We start from the raw sequence: 22,606 nt of genomic DNA, 5'->3' as shown, positions 1-22,606 counted from the left end.
TTGTTAGATACTTCGATATTATTACCGTAATGATTTGAGAGTTACTGGGATAATATAGGGCGTCTCTGAAATTTTCAGAACGCATCCGCTGACATTACTCGCCCCACCTTAAAAGGTTTTTTTATACAAACCCCCCTCGATGGGTTTCCTGTGCTTGTAACCGCTGACCTACTTGCGAATTGCCGTTCTTTGTTCCTTTTATTTGTGATCGTTGTCTATTGCTGTGTTTTCTTATTTGTTTGTGGTATGTCTTCTGTTGCATGGCGCCGTATCCCCTGTAAAGCATCCCAGGTTCGTTTGGATGTCGTTCTATCAGCCGGGCAGTCTTTTCGTTGGCACGAGACGAGTGAGAGAGAATGGCGAAGCGTGTTACGGGGCAAAGTATGGACACTCAAGCAAGATGCTGAATTTCTTTACTACACTTTACACGATCCTGTACCAGCAGTTACATCATCAATAAAGCCGTGTTCCTCAGAACAGTCTTCTTTACAGGGCGAAAGAACTAGCTCTGATGACAATCAAAATTGGAATGATTATGAGGCGATACTTACAGATTACTTCCAGCTAAATATCGATTTGCAAGACTTGTATGAAAAGTGGAGCGCTGCGGACATCAATTTCTCCAAAGTTGCAAAATCTTTTACAGGAATACGCACTTTAAGACAAGAGCCGGTAGAGAATCTTTTTAGTTTTATTTGTTCCTCCAATAACAATATATCGCGCATAACAAGCATGATCAAAAAAATGTGCTCGAAATATGGCGAAAAAGTGGCAAGTGTTGATGGTATTGATTACTTTAGCTTTCCAACTGTTTCTTCACTTGCTGACCCTAAGGTAGAGCAAGACTTGCGCTCCATGGGCTTTGGGTATCGAGCAAAGTTCATAAATAAGAGCGCACAACTAATAACAGAATATGGCGGCCAGGATTGGCTGTTATCTTTGCGGAAACAGAGCTATCAGGATGCCCATTCAGGTGTGTGTTGCTGGGGGTATGTGGGTAGGGGCTAGGGAAGGGGTTGCGAAATGTAGCCATTCTGATTTTAACACAGCGTATGTGGTACCACTTCATGCGACAGCGTGCAGAATCACAGCCAATTATAACTGCATCATGATTTGGTTTGCCGCAGAAGCAGATGATATCTTTTCCCGATTCTTAAACATTTCCAGGACCATAACCCAATTCAGAATAGCGTAAAATATATATCCCACACCAGGCTCTCTCTTTCTATTTTAAAATCATCCCCCAACCCCTCAGGCAAAGCAAAGCCTAAAATTTACTATTCCCCTCCCCCTGAGGCAAGAAACACAGACTATCTACCACCAATTCCCAACCATGCCCCATGTTGGTCTGGGTTGGGGTTTCCAGTAACAGCTGCAAAGGTACTTGCAGATCTAATGAGGCCCCCACACCCCACAGTTACAGTATTATGTCATAACTTGCCCCCCCCCCCCCCCCCTGTTTGGATAGACTTGCTAATAAAATGTATCACAACTGATACATTATTTAATTACTGACATTTCTTTTTCATGCCTTTAGCACTGTGTAAACTGCCAGGCATTGGATCCAAGGTTGCTGACTGTGTGTGCCTAATGTCCCTGGACAAGCATTCTGCAATCCCAGTAGACACACATGTTTGGCAGATAACAGCTAAGTGTTACATGCCAAACTTATTAAAAAACAAGACTCTTACAGACAAGCTCTATCTACAGATAGGTGAGTTGAAAGCAGAAAAACAAGATATTATTTCTATTTTCAAAATTAGCACTAAACCATTATCCATTGTACTATTGCATAGTAAAGTGCTATCTATTTTCCTTTGTCTACCCAGGGGACCATTACAGATGTTTGTTTGGAGAGTATGCAGGCTGGGCACACTCTGTGAGTTTTTAGTTTAGTGTATTTTTTTTACCATTGCAATACTGCAACTGGTACCATTATTGTCAAATGCTATCCTATTTTTTTTCATGTCTATGACTGCCCCCCCTCTCAGCCAATCCTTGTTACACACTTGCCCTTGTCTTTATTTTACAGGAAGTTCTGTTATCTTTGATGACTTTATTCCACTTAATTACTTTGTCAAGTTTTCATGTCATGACAATTTGATGGAGAGAGAATGTTGACAATGTTGTCATACTATTATTAAGCAGAATTAAGTAGCTTCGAAGTTGCACCTTGGGAGGGGAGGATGGAATCAGGGGGTATTGTTGATGATGGATGACAAGCATGACTTCTTTAAAGTCAATCTTCTTTTAGTCAATCTTTACATTGTCTATAGGTGCTGTTTTGTGCAGATTTGAAGAAATTTCAAGCTTTGCATTCAGCAGCTCCTCAATCAAAAACGCTTCCAACAAAACCAAACAAGGTAAAAGAAAATATATATATATATATACTGTAGCATTTATGTTTATACTGTCCAATCACTTCACATTTAAATCCTATTATGTATGTATTAAGAATGTCTCATTTTGGGACTGAGGAGCACTAGCTTCTAGTAAGCTCACATACTTTCAACAAGTCAAATTCAGGACGAGAAACAGAAAGATACTATCCATGTCTTACCAGGAATCTAACCCGTTTCAGCTGAGGTGAGAGGCCCGATGTACATGCTAAAACACAGGGCCACCCGTCCCCAGGGCCAATTTGACCCTATTGCTAATATTGATGTAATATGGATGGGGTTCTAAACCCAATTAAGAAAACACTTAAGTCTAGCCGGGTAAATGTAATGCCAAAGGTGTGTAGATGACAGCACAGGCAGCCCAAGGCTACTGTCAGTAGTTAATCTATAAAGGAATGAAAGGGATAGATAAAAACAACACACAGCTTAGTAGAGGGGCCACTGTAATTTAAAAGCAATAAAATCTACATCATCTCACAAACTGAATTTTATTAAAATGGGGATAGATCCCGTTTTTAAGTTGTTTTCACTTCCAGAATACTCTCTTAATTTATTTTTATTCTGTCATAGAGAGAAGCTCCGGGGAAAGGTCAGACAAAGAAACCTACAAAGAGAACAAAGAAATAGATTCCAAAAACATGCACGAAAATATAGGTCTCGTTATCATCTCTGCTGTTTTTTTTTTTCAATTTTATTATACTTATTATATATACTCTTGTAAAGTGATAAACTGAAACTGAAGTGCAAATCAAATACAATGGTAAGCTCCTACTCATACACTGCGTTCCTGCTTGGCCTTTACATACGGAGGGGATTGAAGTAACTTTTATTTAGTAAGATTTTGTGCCTTTCTTTTCGTTTTCCGTACAGCCCCTGTCGGATTCACACGTTTTTTATGTGCGTACCCAGGAAATGCTCATGGGGTGGGGGAGAGTGCGCAGTCAGGGGTATCATACAAAAAGTAAAGTTTTGACGGTCCTTTAATTAAAGAGACCCCCCCCCCCCCCCCCCCACACACACACACACTTTTTGTCGTCTGTGTACGTGTCTGTTTTTGCGTTCGGTTACGATGCTGAGGCGGTCATTTGTTCAATACTATCCACGGGTAGCATCAGCCGTCGAAAATCTGAAAAACAAAACAACATATTATCTTAATTAGATCGTTTTCAGCATCGTCCTTTATATGTAAATTAAACATAAATGGAGGTCTTGTAAAGAGAGTTAAAACTGAGCTCGCTAGCCTAAGGTTCCAACCATCGCTTTCTAAAATAACGCTCGACACGTTTGGCTTTCTTCTTTTACGGTAATTGCTCGTTCCTGTACCCGGCTTCAACAACACCCAGATTATAGCACATGCTATGGGAAAGAAGCGCAGAAAGCCCAGAAAAAACTCCAGTAGTCCCGTTATAACTCTTTTCGATTCTGCTGTCCCTTAGTGGGGATGTTCAAAGATTCTTTTTGATTCTGCTGTCCCCAAAGGGGGGGGGGGAATGTTCAAAGATTCTTTCGATTGTTCTATCCCTTAATAGGTGTTCAAAGATTCTTTTCGATACTGCTATCCCTTAGTGGGTGTTCAAAGATTCTTTTCGATTCTGCTATCTAGGCGGGTGTTCAAAGATTCTTTTCGATTCTTCTTTTCCTTAGTGGGTGTTCAAAGATTCTTCCCTATTCTGCTATCCCCTAGGGGGGTGTTCAAAGATTCTTTTCGATACTGCTATCCCTTAGTGGGTGTTCAAAGATTCTTTTTCTATTCTGCTATCCCCTAGGGGGGTGTTCAAAGATTCTTTTCGATACTGCTATCTCTTAGTGGGTGTTCAAAGATCTTTAGATTCTGCTATCCCCTAAGGGGGTGTTCAAAGATTCTTTTCGATACTGCTATCCCTTAGTGAGTGTTCAAAGATCTTTCGATTCTGCTATCCCCTAAGGGGGTGTTTAAAGATTCTTTTCGATTGTTCTATCCCTTAGTGGGTGTTTAAAGATTCTTTTCGATTGTTCTATCCCTTAGTGGGTGTTTAAAGATTCTTTTCGATTGTTCTATCCCTTAGTGGGTGTTTAAAGATTCTTTTAGATTGTTCTATCCCTTAGTGGGTGTTTAAAGATTCTTTTCTATTGTTCTATCCATTAGTTGGTGTTCAAAGATTATTTTCGATTGTTATATCCCTTAGTGGGTGTTTAAAGATTCTTTTCGATTCTTCTATCCATTAGTTGGTGTTCAAAGATTCTTTTCGGTTCTTCTATCCCTTGGTGGTGTTACAAAATTCTTTAGATTCTTCTATCCCTTGGGGGTGTTCAAAGATTCTTTCGATTCTGCTGTCCCTTAGGGGGTCTGACCTAACGCCCAAAAAGCCTTTTTTTAGGAGACTGTTGGTAACTAACGGTAGTACTATCTCTTAGACGTGAAAATTGCTTTTCCCACACCCAGTGTGCTATCTCTTAGTGTTGAGTGCCGTTGACACCCAAATTACTATCTATAAGGGTCAAATCTGATTCATACTGATTGTTTATCTATTCGGAGCTACCTTGAAATTCGAGCTTGCCATCACCATCTTTGTCCCCGAGTCTCATGATCTCGGCGATCTCTTCATCTGTGGCGCATGTGTAGCCAAATGCTCTTTTAAACTCTTCCAAGCAAATGTATCCCTTGTTGTCAGAGTCAAATAGCGAGTAAGCACTTTGCATCTCAACTCTAAAAGACTCGCATTGCTCTTTGTCAATAAGGGATATTAGCTCGTTGATCTCTGGAAGCGTTGCTTTAGTGTTTGCTAAATTGAAAATGGGGCAAACGTTGATATTATTTTCATTATAGCAATAGAGGGTCTCTATAACAAAATATCTCCCTCTCCCTTCTCTCTCCCTCTCTTTTTCCTTCCCCTTCTTCCTCTTCTTCTCCTTTCTCTGCTCCTCCTTCCCCATTTCCCTGTCCGCTTTATTATAAATAACTCCTTAGCCTTCTTCTCCTTTTCCTTCTTCTTAATCCCTCCCCCAAATTTAGTATACAATCTGACTACTACCTGCATATCCCATCAACCTCGTGTAGTTAAGCATCTTAGCTTCCGATAGGTTGTATCCAAGAGAACGAATCAACAATAGGCAATCCACCATCTTTATTGATCCCTTACCGGAGGAGTCAAAGCATAAAAAAGCATCCTCGATTTCTGTGGAAATAACACTCTCATCACCACGTTATTATGATTAGAATATGTGCGGTAACTGTTTAAGGGGTGGTAAAAAAAAAGTGGCAAATCGTCTACTCCCCCCTTCCTCCTCTCCTTGTAGCTACGGTAATGCATACATTTTTGCGATTGTCACCACCCCTCCCACCCTCAGGTAAAACTACCTCTTCTCACCTTCTCTCCAGGATGATGTTGTGTCCATGTCCGGGAATCCCGAATGCCTGGTACCTGAGTTACGCAAAAACTGCGTAGTATATTTTGACTATAAAGTTACTGCAATCTTGTATAGCAAAGAAGACGCTGCGTAAGTTCGTTTCTAAAATCTTTGTTACTAATATATTAAGGAAAGTTCGCTTTTGGTAGCTAAAGGGAAATTGCGCTCCCCGAGAATACGAGCTGCGACAAGCACGGCATCTTGCCCCCCCCCTCCCCTCCCCTACAAACGACTATACAACTGTCTACGCACCGTATTTGGAGCATCGAAACCGTCTTGGTTCACAAGCCTCTGGCAGCACCGTATTATAGTGAGAATGATAGATATGGTGACGAAAAACCCCATGATCGCAATCGTCGCCAGCACCAGATAGTTTGCTAACCCCTCGTACCAATCTTTAGGCGAGAAGTCAAATATTGTAGCCATACCTAAAGATTCCAGTCAAGATGAAGTACGTGATCTGCAGTTGGAGGGACCATTTAATATTTGACCGCTAATTTGGGGCTAACTATTTTTTGCTCATATTTTTCCCCGACAGTTATTTTCTGATTTTTTTATTTATTTTCAAGGGCCTAAGCCTTGCTGGATTTTTTGGGTCAAATATCAAATGGTCCGTCTTTTGTATTTCCATACAAGCTTATCGCAATCATTTGGGGTTGATCTTCGTCAAATGCGCAGAAATAATATCAATTTTGACTATCTTTTTTGGTTTATTTATTTTGATTATCTATTTTTTTCTATCTGAGCAACAATTCGAGACATACGATAGGAGGGGGGGGAGTAAATCGAAGGGAAAATTCTTTATGGCATTTTTCGCACCTGATCTTTGACCCTATCAGCCCATGAGGGGGGCTTATTTACCCCATAAGCCCTCCCCCCCCCCCCCCCCCCCTCTAAATCCGCTACTTTTTTGCTTTGGATAGAATTTTCGCCATCGAGGATGCTCAAAAGGCTCGAGTTTTCAGACTCAAGAATACGTACCCACAGAGAATTGAAAGTCCTACGTTGATCGTGTTTTCTCAATAGCTAGAGTGCTCGCAATTCACACTCCCAAGTACAAGGGATACTCGCATGCTCTCCGTGCTTTTCAATAACTATTCGAAATCATTCCGATTGCACGGTCGTGTAAAGATACTCAAAGTCAGCCTAGCCCTTTACTTTCTTACCCGATTTGACGTGCTTATCGAAATTAACCGGGTGGACGATTAGTATGTGGCGAGGGAATATCTCCGAGTGGACCACGAATAATAGAATGATGTTCCTTACTCTGCCCACAACACGAAGCTCCTGTCATCACAACTGTCTTGAAAATAAGCACAGTACGCAGTACGTATTTATAACCTGCGATTCCGATGGGGACATCCTGCAGCACAAAGCCGTCTGAGTGTCTTCAGGGCAAACACGATGAGAATCACACATTAAGCGCTAGATACAGCTTCCACTTTTTATTTGCGCGGTCCGAAATAAAAAGTGCATTTCCCCCGAATCATTTTCCCCCGAGTCACGTGCCTATTGGTTGGAGAAAACTCGCTTGCGCTCCGGCTTTTGGCGGCAAATTAATAACTAAACAACAAAAATCAGGCAAAGATTAAACGGTTTGCCAGAGGAGCATTTTCTTGTCGCTCTAGAAAAGTTCGTATTGATAATGCGACGTTACGCCGTTTATTGTGCACGAAATTAAATTAATGACAAGCTCGATCCCACGTCCGCTGTGAAACAGCTTTATGGGCGAGCCTCAACCGGAGCGTTAAGTCTAGGCCTTATTCGTGTAATTTAGGCCTTATTCAGTGTTTACGCATTACAAGAAAGTTTCTATGTCAGTAAAGGCTTTTTATTATTGAAATAATATTTTCATTTTTCGTCTCTACCGTGACGGCCGCAGCCATTTCCGTGTCAAAAAGTCACATGATTTCTTGGTGCAAGTTTCCTATTTTATCAGTCTAACGCTAGCTGTTACCTCAGGGGCGGTAAGGTAGGGGGGGGGGGGGGCTGGCTGCACGTTTCACGAGTTTCAAAAATCGGAAATCACGATAAACTGACGACAAGGATCAATCTTAACTCGGAAATCACGATTCACGATTTTTAAAGAGCATCGATCACGATTCATGCTGATTCAATTTCGCCTTTCACGAATCAAGGCGAAGGTAGCAATCACTGATCACGGTTTTCAGTTTGTCCTTTTCACGATTCGCGGTAAACAAAGAAAGCCGTTCACGGATGATCATGAAAATAACCCTTACCGCCCCGGTTACATTTGGTCCTCCAGCTCGTATAAACACGATACAACGGAATGAGATTTCCTCTCTTACTAGCTCTTTCCTCGATCAAACGGAATCAGGGTCAATTAGAGTTCCTCTTTTTATAGCTCTCTTATCGATCAAACGAAGATGTTGATGTGAGTCGATGAGAGTTCAACAGTGTGTCAATGAGAGTCAATGAGAATTCAACAATGTGTCAATGAAAGTCTATGAGAGTTCAACAGTGTGTCAATGAAAGTCAATGAGAGTTCAACAGTGTGTCAATGAAAGTCAATGAGAGTTCAACAATGTGTCAATGAAAGTCAATGAGAGTTCAACAATGTGTCAATGAAAGTCAATGAGAGTTCAACAGTGTGTCAATGAGAGTCAATGAGAGTTCAACAATGTGTCAATGAAAGTCAATGAGAGCTTAACAGTGTGTCAATGCAATGAGAGTTCAACAGTGTGTCAATGAGAGTTCAACAATGAAAGTCAATGAGAGTTCAACAGTGTGTCAATGAAAGTCAATGAGAGGACAGCGTGGTTAAAGGAAAATGCGAAGGTTCAACAGTGTGTCAATGAGAGTCAAGAATTCAACAATGTGTCAATGAAAGTCAATGAGAGTTCAACAGTGTGTCAATGAAAGTCAATGAGAGTTCAACAGTGTGTCAATGAGAGTTCAACAATGTGTCATTGAGAGTCAATGAGAGTTCAATAATGTGTCAATAAAAGTCAATGAGAGTTCAACAGTGTGTCAATGAAAGTCGATGAGAGTTCAACAGTGTGTCAATGAGAGTTCAACAATGTGTCAATGAAAGTCAATGAGAGTTCAACAATGTTTCAATGAAAGTCAATGAGAGTTCAACAGTGTGTCAATAAGAGTCAATGAGAGTTCAACAATGTGTCAATAAAAGTCAATGAGAGTTCAACAACATGCCAATGAAAGTCAATGAGAGCTCAACAGTGTGTCAATGAAAGTCAATGAGAGTTCAACAATGTGTCAATGCAATGAGAGTTCAACAGTGTGTCAATGAGAGTCAATGAGAGTTCAACAATGTGTCAATGAAAGTCAATGAGAGTTCAACAGTGTGTCAATGGAAGTCAATAAGGAAACAGCGTGGTTAAAGGAAAATGCGAAGGTTGCTGTGAGATGAACATGGGAAGCAAAATCGGAAACATAAAATGATTACTCGTTCTTGGATGTTTTTTTTAGCGAAAACGTTTTTGGGGCGGGTCATCTAATCTGAAAGTTAGCCTAATAACAAAGAAAAGATAAAACGGGAGCGTAAATGGGCTTACGAATTAAACAGGAAAGGAGAACTAGAGTAAAAAAGACCGTTTCGTCTTCCTTCCTCGCTTTAGTTTAGTTCCCACTTGCGTCTCCTACAGGCCTGGCGAGTAAACAGTACCCGCTTCCTCCTCTTGCCAAACCTGGCGAGTAAACAGTACCCGCTTCCTCCTCTTGCCAAACCTGGCGAGTAAACAGTACCTGCTTCCTCCTCTTGCCAAATCAAAGAAATACCGTAAGAATTTTTTTTTGCTGGATTATAAGCAAAACATGAAAACACAAAGTCGCTTGAATATAAAATGTGCTTGTGAGAGCAACTCTTCTGGCGTTTCATAAAAATGGAATATATATATATATAATATTTTTAACGTGTTTAATTGAGTAGATAATAAAAGTTTGTGGACCTTATTCCAACGTCTCTTTACGGGAATGCTTTGTTATATTTGAAAGAGAATACCAGCAACGTCCGAGTTTCCTAAATTCACGCAAAAAAGACACAAATTGGCTAAGGTTAATATCAAAACGGCAAAGGGACTGAAAAAAAAAGAAGAAAAACTGAAAGATCAAACTCTGGTCGTTGAAGGCAACTTTACACAGCATTTTCATTTACTCCAAACTCAATCATAAATCGGAATATTCCATGCCTGCTTTAAAACCTAACATTACAGAAGCCTTAGTATTTTCTGTGATTAAACTATGGTAGAGCTACGTTTGGTGCGAAAAAGAGCTTAAGCCCTTGACTGGTGGATTCCCATCTATTATTAAGGAATTTTGTTATTTAGAAATACTACTCAACTTTCCCCAAACAAAATCAACGCCATTGACGATTCACACAGGAAAACTCATATATGTATATGCTTTTTTTAATGCGTTTTCTTGGTGATTTCAAAAGAAGCTCCTAATAATATAAAAAGCAACAAAATATTATCATATATCCTAAAAATATTATCATATATCCTAAAGGGGAGGAGATGGTACGCAACCATAAATGTCACATCTCTTGATGCTTCCATAAAAAACGATTTGGGTTGGTCGGGGGCGGGTGCTACGTCTCTTCTTATTGAAGGTGCTTCCAGGCCTGTCTCTAAACTACAGAGATAAACCTTTTTATAATATGACAAAGCATATATGGTACCTTTGAATCATACCATTGTCATTTGCCGTTAACCTTTACGGACCGAGCCATTAAAGAAAGAATACACGTATATCACACTTCTGCTTTCGGTTCGAAATTGATCAGATGGTCTATGCAATTTCTTCCTCCCAGCCAAACCACCTGAGCCGCCTTTTATTAGAATAATAGCGAGCGCACGACAACCAAATCCTGTATATAGATGACTCGATGAAAGCACATCCTATGGGTGGATCTCTGCGCTTCCTAAACCCGCCCACTCTTGAATTTGCCGCGTTCGTACCCCCAGGGCTATCGCACTAACCTTCTCTTTATTTCTCGCCGATTGAATAGCTTTATAAGCAAGGTTTGTTGTTCTACGAACACACAACGCTTGAGCCATCCTTTGCAGACCTCACCGAATCGACTCGAACTTCACGAAAGGTAATAATTCAAGAGACTATGTTTAACCCTAACTCTAAACACGTACCATTTTGCTCTTACTAATATGTTTTTCATGCCATGGAGGCTAAAGAAATCCCGCCCAAAAGAAAAGAAAACCATGAACTTGGACAACTGGAATTCCTTGTTAACTCAGACCGAGGTCGAATCCCCCGGCCTTATCTCAACTCGCTCTCGCAGCTTACCCTCGTAGTTTCACTAGTTTATTCCTTGCTACTCAGGTTGAATCGTTCCATCTTTCAAGATCTCAATTATTTGCGAGCGCCAACGATGGTTTCCAAGGTACTGATGACGTCACTGCTGGTTGCAATGGTAGTAGTCTTTGTGTGCACGCGTGTATCAGAGGGCCGGTTGGCGATGTGTAGCGGCTCCAATAGGAGGATGGCCGCCTGCTTGCCAAAAAGATCAGTCTTCCCTATAAGGTAAATGAGCGTCCTTTAGTCGATCTTACCGGGATTCCTATGCTCACAAGCCGTGAGTAAGCGTAGTGCCTGGCACGAGTCAGGAGTCTCGGTCAGAAAGCCTGGGACTTTGCTGATATATTAAATTTTTACTTTTTTATGGTTCTTTGATGTGTTTTTCGTACATTGTTGCTCTGTTGCCGCCGCGTTCTCATGGCTATTATTTTGTCTTTTATAACTCATATTTAATTGATCATTACAACTAAATTGTAATTAAAAAATAGTTATGTCTGATTCAAAAAAAATTCCTTATCCTCCTGTCCCGACCATACCCTGCCCCGACCGTACCCTACGTCGACCGTACCCTGCCCCGACCGTACACTGCCCCGACCATACCCTGCCCCGACCGTACCCTGCCCTGACCATACCCTACGCCGACCGTACCCTGCCCCGACCGTACCCTGCCCCGACCGTACCCTGCCCCGGCCATACCCTGCCCCGACCGTACCCTGCCCTGACCGTACCCTACGCCGACCGTACCCTGCCCCGACCGTACCCTGCCCCGACCATTCCCTGCCCCGACCATTCCCTGCCCCGACCGTACCCTGCCCCGACACATAAACACGAATGAGGCCCCGGCAGCACCCCACCCTTGTATTTCAACTTCCTGGAATTGGACAAAATACAGAATTTACAAAGTAAAGCATGGTTTTCCACTTCGTATCATTTTTACTGTTAACGCATATCGGGGGCTTCGTAAATTTCTAGTTTCGAATTTCAAGAGCAAGGCGATCATTTGACCCCAAAACGATAGCGTTTCTCACCAGGATCAAGTGAAGATGAGATGAAAATCGGCACGCTGAAAGATCCTCCTGGAACATTTGATCGTAAAAGAAACAAGGAATCTTAGAATAGGATGTTATTTTTGAATTTGCCATATTTTATAGGCTAATTATTTGAGAAAGCTCTTGAGCAAATCATGGTTACTTCAGACCGAATAATAATTTCATCGTAAGTTATTTTTAGCTGCTCCATCAATAAGATGTCTTTTTTTTTGCAGAGAAGATGAGAACCTTGCTGACAACCTAGCAATCGATGGCGAGGGCGATGCCATTGCGCGTGCGCTGTTTTCAGGCGAAGTGGGCGACTCAAAGAAACGACGACTGTTGGCTTACTAAAAACAGCTATCTGACAACTTAACGGATTGATTACAGTGATATCTAGATGTAAGAGATTACCCAGACAAAGATCATTTAACATCTTAAAGTCTTTCTTCCTGATCATTAAATGGTATAATCAATTATGAGTCTGTGTTTATTGTTATCTTACTGTGGCCCTTTGAGAGCCTAGCTTGCGAGTATGTCAAGCACTCCCTTGGAATTGCTTTATGTATTATTTACGGCTTTCTTTGATACGCTACCCTGTTTTCCTTCCAAAATTGTGTAATATTTTTATCTTGAGAAAAAGAACCTCCTTGAAAAGACGAAATAAATCGTACGAGATGAGAGATTTTTTGCTTGTTTCTAGTACCTTTTAAGTGTTTTGTTCTTAAGCCAAAGCACCATAGAGAAAACATTTGTGTTTTTGTTTGGGAATGCTTACGCACATCTGATTGGCTGATCCGTGCGTTGCGTCAAAAAATAGCATGGGCCACCATACGCCATCGACACATATACCAGAATATGGGGAAAGTCGATTGCCCCTACTTATGAGCCCCTAGTCGCGGGCATCGTTCACTTACTCCATTCTCTTTGGCTGAAACTTATAATTCCCCTCCTATCCTGTGTACCCAGGCGGGTAGTGCACCCCCCAGCCCCCCCTCCCTATCCCCTGTTCCATGTACCGCTAAAATGCGTTTGCAAAAAGCCGCACAACCCGTAGCCTCCTTCGCGCCGCTCTTAGGGACTCCGCTTTCGGCGCGTAGGATAGTCCAGTCAATCTGTGGTTTCAGGTGGAACTAATTGCAATAGAATTTCTCTCAACGGATTTTGAACAAGTGATACAATCTAGTTATCATACTAAAAATCCCTTTGGTGGAACATCCTGAAATTTGTGATTTCTCCATTTCGGAGCAAAACCACAGGGTACCCGCTTCGCTAAAACGGAAAAACTATAAAATACACGTCTCAATCAGTACATTTGAAAGACCATTGGTCAAAGGTGATTAAATGCCCAGTTTTGATATCGAAAAAAAAAGTAAATTGCCCCTGTTTTACATCTTTTTCCAATATTACTGTATTCCAAAAATCACAGGATACTCGCGTCGAAAACACTAAACAAGTTTGAAAATTCAGCCTGGATCAGAAAATTTCAAGGGTCATTGGACAAAAATTACTAAAGACACAAATTCTAGTATCGAAATAAAGCAACTTGTCCATGTTTCATTTCTATTTTAAGTATTTTCTCCACAAATGTATTTCTGCATTCTGGCGTCAGTGACTGAAATTTGTATAGAAAACAAACTTACATGTGACAGCAACTCAGTAGCTAGGGTTGGCATGGCCTCTTGTCACCTCCCAGTGACTTCCGGGTCCCTCAAGGAAGCCTAATAGCCCCCCTTCTATCCACAGACAAAGGCACACCGCTATATACTCAGACGACACAAAGCTATACTGAAGAATATCTTCGATAAAGGACTGTGAAGCTCTTCAGGATGACCTGACAAGTCTAACAAGTGGAGCGACGAAACAAATGTGAACTTTAACGCTACCAAGTATTAATTAAGTCTTGATAGTCTCACGGAAGAAATCGCCCACACTGGTGGACTATCAGCTTGGCGCCACCAGTCTTCAGCACATCAACATTGAAAAAGATCTCGGGGGCACAATATCAAGCAATCTCACATAGGATATGATCACACCCACATTCTATTTGTGGTGTCCAAGGCCAACAGAATGCTTGGTCTGCTCAAGAGGTCATGTGTCCTAATTACAGACACAGGGTCAGGCGTACTCTGTATCTGTGCCTTGTCAAGTCGCAGCTTGTTTCGCCACTGAAGTCTGGTCCCCCGGCAGCCACATCAAGAAAATTTTGCCAAAAATTGTCGTTTTTTGACAAACGCGGTCACTTTCATATAAGGAAACTAATATATTCCTTTTTCGGAAAAACTGCATGATTCTTGTCATTTTTAAGGTCGCCGTATCGCAGTTGCTTGGTAAACTTTATGACTTGTAAACAGGAGAAAAACAGTTACTGTGACCATCTTTAGTCAACGGAGAAAGTATTTGAAAAGAAACTAAAATTACTCTGTACCAGACCCCCAAAACGACAACGTTTTCTTCATATGGTAAGACTTAAAATGTCTTACTAGAAAGAGTTTAAAGGCTAGCCACCAGTTGAATTCTAAGATCCAAGATCGGGGACTTGAGCTATAAAGAGCGACTTCTGAAACTCGATCTACTACTTTTGGTCTACGACTAAGAGGTGAAAGAACTAATCTTATGTTTTAGTGTAACTAACTAGTGTAACTTCGAAATGACCGACCTGAATGTTCAAGCTTTTGTCACTTTTGTAAATCATAATCGTACTCGTAACCTGAACCCAACCTTAACTTTATCTCCGGCTCTTTGCAGAACAACTACGTTTCAAGCATCTTATTTCAATCGTATTTTAAAAGCCATAGAATCTAGTATGTAACTTAAACTCAGTTCAATAAGTTCTCTGGCCTACTCGCGTTTATTAAATATTTCCTGAAAAACCATTATCAGACCCTACTTGCCAATGTATTCAACGTAGACTTACCCTGTACATGGTCCATCGCACGGATCTGTGACTGCCACCACAATTATTTTTTATATTCATTTTATTTCTAATTTTTTGTTTGGGGGTACGTCCTGCATGGACCCTGTGCCCGTTTACGTATGACCCCCCATTGGTCATCTTTGTTGTCTAATAAAGCTTTTGAAGACTATTCTAGTAACCAGTAACACTTTTGTGTTTTTTTTTAGGTTTTAAACCAGCCTAAAGAAAGCAAATGCAATCAAAATTGTGCATTTGCACCGCACTATTTCTAGCAGCGATCCGTGTGTTGAAGCCGCAAGTCTGTCCGCTTTGGACCATCCCCTAGGATCGCTGATAAATATAATGCGATACAAGTGCTAATTGGATTGCAGCACCAGAAGATGAATGGGCGTCTAGACTGTAGTGCGACGTTTGGAGAGTGTAAATGTCAGACTTGTCACAATCGAGCTAGAGCTAGACGTTCAGTTTCATTAGAAATGTAACTAGCTTTCTCTAGGCTGGTGTAAAACCTCAAGAAATTACAAAAGTGAACCTGATTACCGTTGTATACATGTATTGAATAGGCTACCTACTGAGCTGATGTCACATATAAGTTTGTTTCTAGACAATTTTCATTCACTGACGCAAGTGCGAAGAATGCAGATGAAATACATTTGTGGAGAAAATATTTGAAATAGAAATAAAACATGGACAAGTTGCTTTATTTCGATACTAAGATTGTGTCTTTTATCATTTTTGGCCAATGACCTTTGAAATTTTCTGATTCAGACTTGTATTTTCAATTTTTTCAGGGTTTTCGGCGCGGTTACCCTGTAGTTTTTGGAATACAGAAATATTGGAAAAGAGATATTAAACAGGGGCAATTTGCTTTGTTTCGATATCCAAACATTGTCTTTAATCAACTTTGACCAATGGCCTTTTAAATGTACTGAGACGTGTATTTTAATTTTTTTCCGTTTTAACGACGCGGGCACCCTGTGGTTTTGTTCCAAAATGGAACTTTTAGTATATTAAATAGGTTGTATCACTTGTTCAAAATCCGCTGAGAATAATTCTATTGCAATAAGTTCCACCTGGGCCATAAAAACTTCATAGATTGACTGGACTACACAACCCGAATGGCATGAATAGTTGGGTCTCCTGTGGGTGATATGCTCCGGCCCAAGCTCCCCTCTTTCTTTTCTTTCCAAGATGGCGGCGGAAATGCGAGTGACTGTCTCTCAACTCTTGAAAGGGATCGATCGGTAAATTCTTAGTTTACAAGCAGCAGCCCTAATTTACCATTCAAAAAAGCCCTGAAAGCGTTAAATAAAATAGTGCTAGACGAGAACTAGTGCTGAGTCTGTTTCACACATCAAACTGATTTCTGCTATTGTCGTCTTGATACGAATCAAAACACGTGTGATCGGCAAAACCCAAGTTCTTATAAACCCGAGGCATTTATTTTCATCGTGTTTGCACAAGTCAATTCAGGGATGTCTTTGAAGGGGTTTTTTTGCATTTCCACATAATTAAAGCCATTTTTGTGGTTAATATATACGGTTGTATGCGTTCGGTTCATAGCTCCCTTGGGCGTGCTATAACTTTAAGAATTATCCGCCTAATCAAAAAATCGTTTTGTTCTCAGGTATAATCCAGAAAATCTCAAGGTTCTAGAGCACTATGTCCACTTACAGGTTAGTAGATTACCCATCATTAACATCTTATTGTGTATACAGTGGAACCACGTTAATTCGAACCTTAAACGCAAACCAGTTTGAGTCAGAAAATATGGTAAGAGTTGGCGAGTTATGGTAGTTTCACTGTACATTTATGGTAGTTTCTTCGTACATTTTCGGGATTTGTTGATGATGTCTGCCCAGCTTATATTTACTGTAGCTTGATAGTAGAGTTTGTTAACCAGGGTAGTTTTGAGGCCTGTGACCTGTGCTATTTAACAATTATTCACCAAAGGCAAAGTGAATAGTGGTGGATAAGGACTATTCACCACTATTTGCTGAGCCTGAGGAGAATAATTGTTTTACTATATACTTGGCGGGGACTGAACAAGACACATTTTGCTGTAATTATTTTATTGAATTTCTAACTTTGTTTACCTTTAATAAAAGTTTGACTCTTCGTTTTCATGAATTTGATCGAAGAAAATTATTTCTTTCGCTTTGAATGCTTCACAGACAATAAGGTACATTCACTAAAATACCTCTCTAGATTGTAAATACATTATGCAGGCCTAAATTTTGAGTAACTCGTTGTTTTACTTCGGGAGTTTAATCCAATTTTTCTTAAAGGACAATGAATCTTAATCAATTTTAGCAAAAATGCCATTTTAATGTGAAGCTCGATAATTTCGGGTGCTAAAAGCAAGTTTTCTAATGATAATTTCACAAATCGACTCATTATTCCGAGTTTTAGCAGTGAATAATGTACCATTATTCAGAGATAGCATACCAATCAGAGCATGCGTTCTTATGAAGTTCCCGCCAAGTATATACTAAATGCTTTTAGAATTCCCCAACTAGAGGTCTATCACAAGTCCTGCATTCTAATTGGCTGAGCTACAAATGGTCTCTACATAGATGGTGGATAGCGAAATGCTCAGGAAAATGGCAGCTGAATCGCATTTTGTAAAGTTAGCAACAATTTTTTAAAGATAATGCTATCACATAAAAAAGGCAACCAGGAATTAATATTTTCATTGGTTAGAAAACAAATGAAAGCATAAATTCATGTAATATTTTCTTTTTTCAATATTTTAGATTTTCAGCCTTCAGCAGGAAATCCATTAGAGATGTAAAATTGTCATCATGTTTGTTTACAATAAGTATACATCTTGCAGAATTGAAGTCAAACAGCATTCAATTATCAAATATAAGAAATGACTAAAGAAGAGCTGAGTCACTATTTCCAAGTATTTTATTCTTCCGTTTATCAAAACAATGACACTGAATTCAAAGTTACCTCAATGTGATCAATACGAGCGGCCATTGCGCCACTGAAAAACAACCGTAAAATTTTCAAACCATTTTCATTGCTAATCTTTGTCTATGTTTTACCATCTAGTTGGTAAATTCTAAAACAACCTTTGGCTTTTACTCTCATGGTCTATTGAATCATAATCCAATCGACCTCGAGTTCTAATTGTTAAATATGTAATAATCTAATTCACAGCTGCTTGACTTTATTATGTGAAATTAACTTATTCAGTGCAAATTTGCAAAATTCACATTACCTTATTTACACAGTATAAAGAACACCTAGTTTGAAACCTTGATTTTCAAGAAATGACAATTTCCTCTATTTATTTATTAAGCCTCTGTTTAATTTACTTTGGCTACCACCACTGATCGTACATATCATTGTATTCTCAGGTGCATGAGAATGCCTATGATCTTGATGCCAATCTAGCCGTTCTGAAGCTGTGAGTCAAAATGCCATCTAACCTATTATCATATTTTAGCTGTGGATAAGAATTGAATGTAAAGCATTATCACAAAGGATAATATTCTTATAAGATAGAAATAATATTATATCACATCAATCGGTGACAGAAAAGTGGGTCGTTTTCTGGAAATTCACAACTGTTTTTGGAAGATCAATTGAAGGTCAAGACACTAATTTGTCTGATTTACTTTTTTTCTAGATACCAGTTCAACCCAGCATATTCACAGACCTCTGTCATCTCTCAGATCCTTCTCAAAGCCTTGATGAATCTACCTAATGCTGACTTTATCATGTGCCGATGTGTTATTGATGATGCAATTGTATCCTTAATTATCACTGATAATTTTGAATACCTGAAATAGGGACTTGACTCAATATCCAGAAATACAGAGCAAGTCAAAAGCGAGTCTGCGCTTTTTGTTGAATACCCAACTTGGTTGTTATGCTTTATCAAGACTATTGAAACCTATAAGAGTTCAGAGTTCATGGTCTATAAAAGGTCATGGTCTGATATGAAATTTAAAAAATTCTGACACCTTTGTATTATCCTTGATTGATGGCAATAGCAACAAGATTTGACAATCAAGAAAGTGATCCTGTTGGCAGAGCGGCTTGAAACCTGTGCATTCACCTCTGCATGGGTATGTGTAATTTGTGTACTTGGACATTTGCAGGGCAGAAATGATACAAACAGACAAAGCTCTGTGATGGCAATTTAGAAAAGCTGTGATAAGTGTTAAAAAAAATACAACATACAAGTGTTAAGGTTGGTCAGAACTTAAACATAATGATTCGGCAGAAAATACATCATGTTTGTAGAAATCTAGCCTTTCACAAAAATACAAAAAGTGCAACAGGAAAAAAGAAACAACACTAGCAATAGAACTGTTTGTTTTTGTGTGTGAATAAATCTATCTAAAATAATGCTGTCCACAAAAATACACTTTGTCAAACTGGTGCCTTACCTTGTTTCAGAATTCTACAATGGGATGCACACAAAATGCCTTGCCTTTTAGTGCAATGAGTAGCACACTAAATACATTGTCTTTCTAGTGCAATGAGTAGCACACAAAATACATTGTCTTTTCGTGCAATGTGTAACACACAAAATGCCTTGTCTTTTAGTGCAATGAGTAGCACACAAAATGCCTTACTTTTCTAGTGCAATGAGTAGCGCACAAAATGCCTTACTTTTCTAGTGCAATGAGTAGCGCACAAAATGCCTTACTTTTCTAGTGCAATGAGTAGCGCACAAAATGCTATGCCTTTCTAGTGCAATGAGTAGCACACAAAATACATTGTCTTTCTAGTGCAATGAGTAGCACACAAAATACATTGTCTTTCTAGTGCAATGAGTAGCACACAAAATGCATTGTCTTTCTAGTGCAATGAGTAGCGCACAAAATGCCTTGCCTTTCTAGTGCAATGAGTAGCGCACAAAATGCCTTACTTTCTAGTGCAATGAGTAGCGCATAGAATGCCTTGCCTTTCTAGTGCAATGAGTAGCACCCAAAATGCCTTACTTTTCTAGTGCAATGAGTAGCGCACAAAATGCCTTACTTTTCTAGTGCAATGAGTAGCGCACAAAATGCCTTACTTTTCTAGTGCAATGAGTAGCGCACAAAATGCCTTACTTTTCTAGTGCAATGAGTAGCGCACAAAATGCTATGCCTTTCTAGTGCAATGAGTAGCACACAAAATACATTGTCTTTCTAGTGCAATGAGTAGCACACAAAATGCATTGTCTTTCTAGTGCAATGAGTAGCGCACAAAATGCATTGTCTTTCTAGTGCAATGAGTAGCGCACAAAATGCCTTACTTTCTAGTGCAATGAGTAGCGCATAGAATGCCTTGCCTTTCTAGTGCAATGAGTAGCACCCAAAATGCCTTACTTTTCTAGTGCAATGAGTGGCACCCAAAATGCCTTGCCTTTCTAGTGTATTGAGTAGCACACAAAATGCCTTACTTTTCTAGTGCAATGAGTAGCACACAAAATACATTGTCTTTCTAGTGCAATGAGTAGCACCCAAAATGCCTTGCCTTTCTAGTGCAATGTGTAACACAACAAAATGCCCCTTTTTGTGCTCCAATGAGTGGCACATGAAATGCCTTTGTGCTCCAATCAGTGGCTTGTCGCTTGATGAAATTGTAGTTCTTCTCTGCTTGGCTCTGATACTGATCTGAATTCTAGTAAATATATAGTTAATTATTTTTGTAGCAATTCATTAAGGAAGAGGCCAGCCTAGTTGATGGTGTGACTGGGTTCCATGACGCTATCAGAAATTGTAAGTATGTACACACAGGACTTAAGAAAGAAGGTATGCTAAGATTTAGTCCATTTTTGAACACACATGCATATATGATAGCAATGCCTGTTTTCTAGCTTAAACTTAGATTTTTCCTGAGTGGTCATGTTGTAATGTAAGGTGAAAGTGTTATGTATTTCAAGAGGAAGCTATATTTTTTCATTTAAAAAAAAAAACATGACTATTTGCCAAACTGTAATAGTCTGCAACATTTGCCGGTACTATAATTGTCTGAAGCTATAAAAAAAATTGTCGAATCAAAAATGACAATGGCTGATAGAAAATAACTCATGCTGTTTAAATTTATAGCCAAGTACTTTACTGTATTGCAACTCAGCTTAGTTTTGTAGATATCAGTTTGATACAAGTAACTTTTGATTTATTATTTCATCACTTGCATACTTAGATATCACCTATGTTATTGGAGTGACATATCAGACAATAGAAGAAAGCCTGGCTTCTGAACTGCTTGGTGGCTTGCAAGGTTAGCTATAACCAAGTATTAGGTGTCATAGCTTTCTTAGTTTTCTTAGGTGATTGTTTTTCTTTGATAGGAAATACAAACTTACTCTATTGCTCTAGATATTATTTCTGATCTCATTCTCTTTGTAAAAAGCACAGAAGGTATTTAGTTTTAAGATCAAGCTTCAAGACTGAATCAAACTTTTGAAAAGCATATAAATGTTGTGCTTATGTTTTAGGAGCACAGCTTCAAGACTGGATCAAGGCCAAGGGATGGATGTCTAGTGACGATGGCACAATATACGTGACTAACCAAGAAGCCCATATAAAATCTAAGAACATTGCTGAGAAGATAGATTTTGCCAGTGAGTTTTGTAATATTTGTTGATCCTTTTACTGTTATATGTTGATTCTTGTGTGGTGAATGTCACCCCCCACCCCTTGCATACCTGAAAGGTGTATGCAGGCCCGTAGCCAGGGCGGGTCTGTGCAAATCAATATGTCTTTAAAATGACTATAGAAATCTTTTTATAATAATTATATTTATTATTATCGCTATATGTTAAAAAGTACCCTATTAATAACATTTTAAATACAAGATTGATTGCCTAATGTAATAAGGCGAGGAGAGGGGTATACCGGAAATTTGTCCGCTGAAATGGATAAACGAACCACCCGGCTCAAAATCCTGGCTACGAGCCTGGTATGTTATCATGTACTTGTTTATTTCAGGTGTTGCAAATATCATTGCCGCTGCCAGATGAAAACAACTTGCAGAATTGATCACACCAGATGAACTTTCAACCAGAGTCTCCGTCTTATTTATAGGATTTTAGGGGTTGCTTGTCCATGTCATGTTTTAATGCCTTAAACCTAGATTCCTTGGTTCCTTTTCACTATAAATCAATCCATAGTGTTAACAGTACAAGTGTTGTTTTCGGAATGGAGGGGAAGAAGAAAATTGTTGGCTTAGGATGTGTTTTCAAGTGACAAGTCCATGTATGACTAATACCATGTAATAAAGACAAGGAGAAAAGATTGTACTTTGATTTACTATTATGAATTACTTAAAGGGGAGGTTTCGGAGTATAAAACGCGAACCCATTGACTCACTTGTCACGACAGTTGAATTCTAGCAAACACTGAACCTTGATAAAGCCACAATAACAATGAACCTTTTTATTTCCCTTTGTTCTTGTTTTTACAGCGAAATGATTCTACTTCCACACGCATTTCTACAATAACAATGTACAAACTTACAAAACACCGTGACTGTCGCACTAATGGTTGAATGTATGCGAATTTAAAAAAATAACTGTTCAGCAAATTCTATACTTTTAGGGGTTTTTTCTTCTCTGTATCAATTCGTGG

At 39.5% G+C, this 22,606-nt stretch overlaps 3 protein-coding genes and 1 long non-coding RNA gene across 5 annotated transcripts; 3 read left to right on the top strand and 1 right to left on the bottom strand.

The window, feature by feature from the left end:
* Positions 1 to 102: 102 nt before the first annotated feature.
* On the top strand, positions 103 to 3,174 carry LOC5508480 (N-glycosylase/DNA lyase). The gene is made up of 5 exons (XM_001629015.3): positions 103 to 973; positions 1,538 to 1,714; positions 1,830 to 1,879; positions 2,277 to 2,363; positions 2,970 to 3,174. Exons 1-5 carry the CDS (start codon positions 247 to 249, stop codon positions 3,024 to 3,026), a joined length of 1,098 nt encoding a protein of 365 aa, XP_001629065.3. The 5' UTR covers positions 103 to 246; the 3' UTR covers positions 3,027 to 3,174.
* Positions 3,175 to 3,395: 221 nt separating this feature from the next.
* On the bottom strand, positions 3,396 to 7,190 carry LOC125561039 (neo-calmodulin-like). Of its 2 annotated transcripts, XM_048723908.1 has the most exons (6): positions 6,953 to 7,190; positions 6,039 to 6,214; positions 5,747 to 5,800; positions 5,411 to 5,554; positions 4,919 to 5,161; positions 3,396 to 3,525 (listed from the first exon to the last, which is right to left on the bottom strand). In XM_048723908.1, the coding sequence occupies exons 3-6, from the start codon at positions 5,772 to 5,774 to the stop codon at positions 3,464 to 3,466; spliced, it is 477 nt and encodes a 158-aa protein (XP_048579865.1). In that variant the 5' UTR covers positions 5,775 to 5,800; positions 6,039 to 6,214; positions 6,953 to 7,190; the 3' UTR covers positions 3,396 to 3,463. The 2 variants fall into 2 exon arrangements, with proteins under 2 accessions (XP_048579865.1, XP_048579866.1); XM_048723909.1 differs by lacking the exon at positions 6,953 to 7,190 and having other exon boundaries at positions 6,039 to 6,648.
* A 3,554-nt stretch (positions 7,191 to 10,744) lies between these two features.
* Positions 10,745 to 12,586, top strand: LOC116615553. The gene is made up of 3 exons (XR_004294995.2): positions 10,745 to 10,866; positions 11,106 to 11,306; positions 12,346 to 12,586. It is a non-coding gene; the product is annotated as an uncharacterized LOC116615553 (long non-coding RNA).
* Positions 12,587 to 16,168: 3,582 nt separating this feature from the next.
* LOC5508490 (eukaryotic translation initiation factor 3 subunit K) lies at positions 16,169 to 22,273 on the top strand. Its single transcript, XM_001629016.3, has 9 exons — positions 16,169 to 16,270; positions 16,654 to 16,702; positions 18,395 to 18,444; positions 18,667 to 18,787; positions 19,034 to 19,108; positions 20,686 to 20,752; positions 21,180 to 21,257; positions 21,475 to 21,600; positions 21,968 to 22,273. The coding sequence occupies exons 1-9, from the start codon at positions 16,218 to 16,220 to the stop codon at positions 21,997 to 21,999; spliced, it is 651 nt and encodes a 216-aa protein (XP_001629066.1). The 5' UTR covers positions 16,169 to 16,217; the 3' UTR covers positions 22,000 to 22,273.
* Positions 22,274 to 22,606: the final 333 nt, after the last annotated feature.

This window comes from Nematostella vectensis, chromosome 2, assembly GCF_932526225.1.
Source record: "Nematostella vectensis chromosome 2, jaNemVect1.1, whole genome shotgun sequence".
NCBI classification, from domain to species: domain Eukaryota; kingdom Metazoa; phylum Cnidaria; class Anthozoa; order Actiniaria; family Edwardsiidae; genus Nematostella; species Nematostella vectensis.
Note: the sequence above shows the minus strand (reverse complement) of the source record. Positions and strands in the feature narration are given on the sequence as shown.

What these genes read in the sequence shown, in the direction of transcription:
- LOC125561039 (XM_048723908.1), bottom strand. Translation starts at nt 5,774, where the DNA reads ATGGACACAACATCATCCTGGAGAGAAG. An exon ending in AACATCATCCTGGAGAGAAG is followed by an intron (nt 5,555 to 5,746) that starts GTGAGAAGAGGT and finishes TTATTTCCACAG; the next exon opens with AAATCGAGGATGCTTTTTTA. An exon ending in TGGCAAGCTCGAATTTCAAG is followed by an intron (nt 3,526 to 4,918) that starts GTAGCTCCGAAT and finishes TTTGTTTTTCAG; the next exon opens with ATTTTCGACGGCTGATGCTA.
- LOC5508480 (XM_001629015.3), top strand. Translation starts at nt 247, where the DNA reads ATGTCTTCTGTTGCATGGCGCCGTATCCCCTGTAAAGCATCCCAGGTT. An exon ending in CAAGCTCTATCTACAGATAG is followed by an intron (nt 1,715 to 1,829) that starts GTGAGTTGAAAG and finishes TTGTCTACCCAG; the next exon opens with GGGACCATTACAGATGTTTG. An exon ending in TTCCAACAAAACCAAACAAG is followed by an intron (nt 2,364 to 2,969) that starts GTAAAAGAAAAT and finishes ATTCTGTCATAG; the next exon opens with AGAGAAGCTCCGGGGAAAGG.
- LOC5508490 (XM_001629016.3), top strand. Translation starts at nt 16,218, where the DNA reads ATGGCGGCGGAAATGCGAGTGACTGTCTCTCAACTCTTGAAAGGGATC. An exon ending in CTCTTGAAAGGGATCGATCG is followed by an intron (nt 16,271 to 16,653) that starts GTAAATTCTTAG and finishes TTTTGTTCTCAG; the next exon opens with GTATAATCCAGAAAATCTCA. An exon ending in ACTGCTTGGTGGCTTGCAAG is followed by an intron (nt 21,258 to 21,474) that starts GTTAGCTATAAC and finishes CTTATGTTTTAG; the next exon opens with GAGCACAGCTTCAAGACTGG.